General features: G+C 45.8%; 1 protein-coding gene across 6 annotated transcripts; it reads right to left on the bottom strand.

The window, feature by feature from the left end:
• Positions 1–208: 208 nt before the first annotated feature.
• On the bottom strand, positions 209–6,699 carry GPRASP3 (G protein-coupled receptor associated sorting protein family member 3). 6 transcript variants are annotated; one of them, XM_017888546.1, is made up of 4 exons: positions 6,383–6,457; positions 4,964–5,075; positions 4,747–4,843; positions 209–3,962 (listed from the first exon to the last, which is right to left on the bottom strand). In XM_017888546.1, exon 4 carries the CDS (start codon positions 3,663–3,665, stop codon positions 2,022–2,024), a length of 1,644 nt encoding a protein of 547 aa, XP_017744035.1. In that variant the 5' UTR covers positions 3,666–3,962; positions 4,747–4,843; positions 4,964–5,075; positions 6,383–6,457; the 3' UTR covers positions 209–2,021. The 6 variants fall into 6 exon arrangements, with proteins under 6 accessions (XP_017744035.1, XP_017744034.1, XP_017744036.1 ...); XM_017888545.1 differs by lacking the exon at positions 6,383–6,457 and adding an exon at positions 6,210–6,299; XM_017888547.1 differs by lacking the exon at positions 6,383–6,457 and adding an exon at positions 5,211–6,203.
• Between the last annotated feature and the right edge of the window lie 831 nt (positions 6,700–7,530).

The following is a 7,530-nucleotide window of genomic DNA, read 5'->3' as shown; positions in this document are numbered from 1 at the left end:
ATTTCCGTCAAGTTATTAGATTAAAAAGCATGTGACAGATCTATATAACACTAAATTGAAAAGATAACTGTTAAGAGGAAAAGGCAAGTCTCAACACTGTATTCCTATTTTTGCAAAAGAATGTGTATATTGTATGAGAATATGCAATAAAGGATTACAACACTATATACCAACCGTTAACATAGAAAAATATTAAGTGATTCAAAAATATGTTGTAGAGGCATATTTATTGACATGCAAAGATGTTTACAGTATACAACTGGGGGAAGCAAGTTACAAACATTTACAGTATGATCTTGTTTTAGTTTCTTAACTGGCAGAAAATCTCAAAACATATAACTCCATATTTTCACACATAGAAACTTTCACATCAGCTAAGACCAGGGATTGTAACTCCCACCATGAGTCTTAGAGAACTCAGCCATTGCCTAAATGTCCTGGGAATGCTTTCTGGTCCATACCAACTTCCAAGAATCACTATCTTGTAGGTTGACACAGCAACCTCTTCTAGCTTTCCTGTTTTGTGTTGTTGAGGCTGCAATTCTGGGTCTAAATTTCTCTAATTAAGTTTATCTTGTAGTGTTAGCTGGTACAAATGCAGAAATGCCCAGGCTTGCCTACTAGTAAAAGATAAAGCCCCTTGGCCTTTCATATGACACACAGGAGAATAAATCATAAATGGTAAAAAAGAAAAAAAATTAAGGTATGATTTCGCAAGGAGGAAAAAAGCAATTACCTTTTAAATTCAGGGTATAAAATGATTTCAGCTCTTTGGGAAATAAAAAATACAAATGGATAGAAAAAGATACAAAGGATACCTAACAAGTTTCCCTTGCTGATGACTCCAAATCTACATCTTACTCATTGAACAAAGTTTTGGGCTCCTACTATTTTTGACACTGCCAGATAAAATCCATCTATTCACCTCAGAATTTTCTCCTGACCTCCAGCCAGATGTAGCCAAATGTCTAATAGACACATGAATTTGAAGGAAGTTAAGAATCGTAACACCTGGCATACACATGATCTATTGGAAAATTAAACCATTAAAACCAGTCTCTGAGCTTTGAAGGCCCCCCACCTCAAAATGCCCTTCAAGGGGACTGTAAAGCAGAGTGGTGAGATAGGTTCTGGTGTCAGACAAAACAGCTACGCCACCTGCCTGCTGTGGGAATCTAGGAAAAGGTATTTAACCTAATTCTCATTGGAGGGTACCCAGAATAATGAGTTCTAATAAAAATACAAGTAACTAGCTCACAAGTTCACTATGAGAAGAGGAAAAAAACTTGTAAAATATGGTGCCAACACAGTGTTTGACATAGAATAGGCACTCACAAAATGTTTCCTGCCTTCTCTTTTGTGAGATAACTTTTATGTAAATGAAACAGCCTAACAATTTAAGAGTTATGAATGTAGTAGCAAAATTAAAATTGAACAAATAATACATTTTGTCTGAGATTCTGAGTCATTTCTGTGTTGTGGAATGAGTATCTGATACAGCTGGAAGAGGAGAAAAATAGTAGTTTATCTTACATTAAATATCCTATAGCAACCCCTGCCTCCTTTATGTAGAGTGCGCACATTCGGCCATGAGTGTGCACGTGCACACACAGAGACACACACACACACACACACACTCTCTCTCTAGGTACTGTTATCTTTGTGTATGTGTATGCCTTACTTCTGTAACTGGATTACAAACTCAAGGATATTTTCTTTTTTGCCATTTTAAGCCACAGATGTATCTAAGCAGATACTAATGAAAAAGTTAGCTTACTTAAAACAAACTGGTTCGCTATCTTAAGTAAAATGTTAAAAATATGCCAATCTAGACAAGATAAAATCAAACATTTTCAGCCCAAGGTATAATATTCATTTGATACCGCCAAAATAGTCTAGCTCAAACCTAGAGCCTGTCACAGGTGACTTTGTGTTAAAGATGCAGTGTATAATGTGTACACTGTAATGTACAGCCTGCTAGAGTTTGGAGATGGCTCAAAACATTCTATCTCTGGCTCATTTTACATTGTTTCAATAATCCCTTTAACTTCCCTGAAAATGGCCATGAGTGTACTATAACTCAAGTGATCAACAACTACAATTGAGCCTTTTCTGATATGCTCCTTTATGTTAATAAATATGGCCACACCACTAACAAGATTGGCTTTTGCCTCTTTCTGGTTAAAGATGAGTTTTAATGCTGCCAATGCCTTCATATTGATCATGTCTCTGGCTGCAGTTGGATTTTCAGACATATTTAAAAGTAGTTTCAAAACAAGATTTCTGGTTTTGCAATTTCCTGAGGACAGCAAATGGAAAAGCTCTGAAAAGTAATTGGCAACAATGTAGTGATGGACAAAATCAGTAGTCAGTTGTCCTAGTATCTTTAATCCAGATTGCTGTCCCGGTGAGTTCAAAGGAAATGACACGGTTTCTTTACACATATGCTTAACATGTAATTCAATTTTGCGTTGTCTTTCATCACCAGAAGGAGGATTCAGAGTAATTACAGTCTTTTTTCTCATTTCAGGGGAAGGAAAACTGAGCAAGCTTTCAATAAGTGTCACTACACCCACTTCATTAATAAACTCTTGGGCAAACGGGTGAACATTATGGACACCCATTGCAATCCGTGCTATTTTATGAATAAGAGGATCAGTAGTTGACTTAAGTAAGCTAACAAGTTTTTCAAATTCCTCAGAATCCATATAGCATTCCATTTTGCAAGGACAAGCAAATGGCTTAATCCCATTTACCTCCCTGATCCTGATTTGACGTCTAATCTCATCTATGGTCTGGATGCAGGGGTCAGAATCAAAACGACACTCAGGGATAGGCTGTGAGCATGAGCGAGTGTTCCTAGAAGGGCGGCAAGCTGTTGCCCCAGGCAAAGAACAGGCATTTTCTTCAGCTGAAGCCAGAACAATATATGAAGGAGGGCTTGCCTCAGATGGTGCCTGGGATCTAAATCCTAACACTGCTGGAGTTACAGCAGGGGCGTTGGGCCAGATAGTTACCTCAGACCAGTCCTTGGGCCTATTTTTTTCATTAATTTCATACACAGGCTGAGGCTTAACTATCCTGCTCACGGGTTTAGGATTAGGGTCAAAACTGGTATCATCTCCTTCCCAAAACCAGTTCCCAATAACATTCTCTTCCTCCTCCTCCTCAGCCCCTGACCTGGGTTTGCAATCGGCCCCAGCCGCAGGCTCCAACTCCTCAGCACAGACCTGGGCACCAATTTCAGGTTTATCATTCTTAGTGCTGGAACTATTACCTGCCTCTTCTCCATTCCAGAACCAGGAATTGATAGTGGCCTCTTCCCCAGCCCAGAACCAGGCATCAATACCAGCCTCATTTTTACATGTGGAGCTGGTGGACTCATTCCCAGCCTTGGGACTGAAATCTCCCATGGCTCTGCCCAGAGTCTTAGGCTCTGACAGAGATCCTTCCTTCACCTCAGCAACAACCTTGTTCTTAGACACTGCCTTCATCTCTGCTACTGCATCTGTCTTAGACCCTGTCTTGGCTTTGGCTTTGGCCCTGGTCTTGGCTACAGGCCTAACAACACCAGTAGCCTCCCTCTCTGCTCCAGCTTTAGCTTGTGTAATAGGCTTTTTTTCAGTTTTGGCCTGGGCTCTTGTCTTATTCTTAGTCCCAGTCATGGTTGAAGCCCAGTTATATGGCCCTGTCCAGTCTTGGCCTTGGTTCTCAATGTGTCCTAGGTCGAAGTCTTAACACTCTTTCACTGGGTAATGGAAAAACTTAGTAGCAAGAGTTAGAGTCAACTGTCAGTTCTGCAGTCACAAAGTTCTCTTTCCAAACATATAGCCTCTGTCAATGATACAGAGGGCAGAGGCACGCTCGGGCTGGGGGAGAATGATTGTTCCCAAGTGCAGACCTGCTGAAGGTGATGGTCTTCCAACAATCCAAAGCCACTACAGCCACCAGTGGAGATGGACCTGAGGTTGAAGAAAGAAACTGGCTTTGAGTCTTGTCCAACTGTGCTTCTCTATGCAAACAGCCACACAGAAGGACACAGAGTAGAAATGAATTGTGTAGAAGTGAATTAATAAAAAACTCTGCTGCTTCATTTTATACCTTGCACACTGCCACTAATGCTCAACAATGTCCTGCCCAAGCACTGTCATTCTTTTACTCTGCATCAAACAGGAACAAAGATGGCAGGTAAGCTTGCTGAGAGTGAGAAAGGCTAAAGGAGTGCCCAGTCTCTTTGGACCCATGCTAGTAGGTCCACCACTAAAATACATACCACTAGACCTCATAGATGTATTCAGGCAGCACTCACACCAACCTGCACTGATCTAGTGCAATTTTTCCTCCTTCCCTGTTTCCAGTGTTGATATGCCCTACAGTTAACTCATGGGCAGGCCTATGGACAAAAATACAGGTGGGATTGGAATTCTGAGTATTTGGTTGACAGACCTACACTGTAATCTCTAAACTCAATTTCTGCCTTCCCAAATCTAGGGCTTTGGTTATATAACACTTCTGGCCTCCTAGTACTCCTCGTGGCTTCTCTTCCCATTTCCTGCCCCAGTATCTACCAATTACCTCATCAGCATAATCCTGGCTCACCCCACCCCATCACTTGTACACAAATGTGAGGTCAGAAGTGACTAGAAAGCTGGAAGACAGTGGCTCCAAGATATCATCTGGTCTAACCCACTTGGCAACAGCCTCTCCATAACCCCAATCAACAGGGGTGTTCACACATAAACCTACCTTGAATCCAAATGAACAGTTTTTGTTCTCTTTCTTAATTAACTTCCAAGTGAACAGCTACATACAGATCTCTACAGGAACCTAGAAAGGAACAGACCTAAGGATAGAAAGGAAGGCAGAGGAAAGAAAACAGAAGAGACTAAGATGATCTAATGCCCATAACAAGGGTTATAACATATGCTTTTGAATATTCAAGGCTATGTTAAATGTCTCCCACCTGTCTGCTCCTCCTCAATGATTCCCTAATCACCCCAAGACCTGCAGCCTGATTACACCTCCTGCCAACTTTGAAGTCAGTCATTTTCCCAACAGAAGTTATACCTCCTTTCCTGAAAAAAAAAATATGAGGTGCAGAAATAGGTAGTGGAACACAGGCAATCGTACTTAGGAGGCAGGCAGGGAAGATAATGGAGACTGTTATTTTAATACCATCTGTGCATGTCCCTCCCCTTCCCCATGCATACCTAGATCTTACTTTATTCACCACCCATGTCAGCCTGCTCATACAGCAGGGGTTCTCAGGAGATGCTATCCTTCCCAACAAAGAGTCCTCTAGCTAGAGAAGAGTCACACCCTACAAAAAGAAGGCGAGCAACTAGCAAAAAAAATAACCCCAAGAGACTATGTTAACAATGGTAGAAAAATAGCAGGTTAATGGACAGATTCCCAGAATTCGGATTCTAACACCTCCTTTTTGAGAATCAGAAACTAAGTAAATGAAGTCTCCTAACTCTCATAGCTCCTCAGATATCCACCATCAGAAATGCCATGAATTCTTCTGTGGGACTATTTCTGTACCAAAATGAGACGGTCTGTGAGGAATGGCTGGAGATGGAGTTTTGGTTTACAGAACCAGAAATTGAAGAAGCAGATTGACTTCAAATGTTTTAAATTGACCCTTCAAAAAGATTTCCCCTCTACTTGGAACCCTCATTCTCACGCATCATTACATTACTTAAAGTGGATCAGCATGTTGAGAAAACAGATCCTGAACAAGAAAGGTGGAAAAATACTACCCTGTTATTTACATGGACCACTGTTGTGAAATTCGACCAAGTCCACACCCTATCTATTTGTTTGCACAAAACTGGGTGTGGGGATCTAAATATGTAAGGCAATAAAACAGTGCGGTATTAAAAGGCGGATAAACATTTCATTTTAGTGTCTTCATAATCCACCCACTCAAAGTTCTAGTTTTGGAGAACCCACCAGACCTACCCCGCAGACAGGAGACTTTGACAACCACCTGGAGCCTGTGGGAAGGGATAGCACCTAGGAAAAGGGTCCCACAGGCCCTTTCCGGAATCAGGGCCCGGAGTAGTGAATGCGGCCCACCTCACGCGGGCTGGGCACAGAGCTGGGACGCCGGCTCCCACCAGCCTTCCCAGGCGCCCACTACAATGGCTCCCCCTCCGCCATTTCTCCCGAAGGAGCCTCCCCCACAGCCCTTTCCGGGCACAGACCTTCGAGGGCGGAGCGCCGGCGCCTGCAAAGCTGGTTGGGAAGCTGTCAGAGCGGTTCTCCTCCAGACGATCTAACGGTGCCTCTCAAGCCAGCCCCTCAGCCCTTGGCCTGGCCTGGCCCAGCCCTCACCGGTCACCGCCTCCCATCGCCAGGGGTCTCGGGCACTGCGCACCTCTCTCCGGCGCCCGGCTCCGACCGGATCGTCTCCTCCTTGCCAGGCTGTCAGGGTCGGCGGGGCAGGCTGCCAGCCGGTCCACCCTGGCGGACCACCCCAATCTCACGCACCCCAACTTGCCTTCAGCGGCCCAGGGCCCAGGTCGTCGACCTCCCTCTCCTCTCCTCAGCTCTCCTCTGGCGGCTCCTCACTTGGATTCTCACCGCTTTCCCCGCGATCCGAATGGAAAAGACGAGTCCCGCCCCCTACGCCTCTGCACCAAACTGGGCAGGGGCTGCGCAGGATGCTGGAAGAACCGCTTGCCGCGAGGGTGTCGGGAAGGGGAGCGGAGGGATACGGCGCGAAGTCCTCGACGCCCCCCCCCTCCCCCCCGGCCCACCTTAGTTCCAACCACGAGGTGGGCGGGGCCACGACGAGCCCCAGCCTGGGCCTGCGGGTTGGCACCAGGGTGCCTCAGGAGGCCCCCGCGGACCCTAACGTGGCGACCACCACCACATTTCTGACGTTGCTGTAATATATGGGACCGGCGGGCGGCTGGGGGCCCGGGCAGGGGACCGGATCAGGAGGTTGGGAAGAGCCGCGCTGGAGGGAGCAGCGGATGGATACCAAACCTCCCCTTAGTGTGTCTGCACCCCCGCCCCAACTCCCCAACCAGGGACTGCTGGGTGTCTGCCCCCTCCCTCTCCCCAGCCCTCTCACCCTCCTTCCTGGATGTTAATGGGAAAGGGGGTGTCAGCACTGCAGTCTGGGAGGGGAGAGGCGATTTCAGGCCAGAAAGGCCTGGGCCTGTAGGGTGGTCCTCTTGTGCGTTTATTTCCCAGCTTCGTGGAGCCACGCAGGGGAGGAAGGTACCCCTGCTCTTAAGTGAATTCTGGGGCAGAGGGCTCCCATCAAGGCCTCACCACTGCCCCTCTTCTAAAAGAAGGTAGACCTAGACTTCTGTCTCTAGGAAACCAACCACTGGTCTGTACAGACTCATTTCTTTCTGCCACAACGGTTTTTGTCATTTCAAATGGTGGCTCACGTTGGCATTGCGCCGTCCCCACAGTTGCCCCCCAAAGAGGGCCTTTCCCTGTCAGGACCCGCAGGAGGACATAACAGCCCTCTCTCTTTGATGGCACCACGTAGGGATGGTCTTGGCGCCT

The sequence above is a fragment of the Rhinopithecus bieti genome, unplaced genomic scaffold, assembly GCF_001698545.2.
Source record: "Rhinopithecus bieti isolate Rb0 unplaced genomic scaffold, ASM169854v2 scaffold_18512, whole genome shotgun sequence".
NCBI classification, from domain to species: domain Eukaryota; kingdom Metazoa; phylum Chordata; class Mammalia; order Primates; family Cercopithecidae; genus Rhinopithecus; species Rhinopithecus bieti.
This window is presented reverse-complemented; position numbering and strand designations above follow the sequence as displayed.

Coding starts and splice junctions, on each gene's coding strand:
- GPRASP3 (XM_017888550.1), bottom strand. CDS start 3,665: ATGACTGGGACTAAGAATAAGACAAGAGCCCAGGCCAAAACTGAAAAA.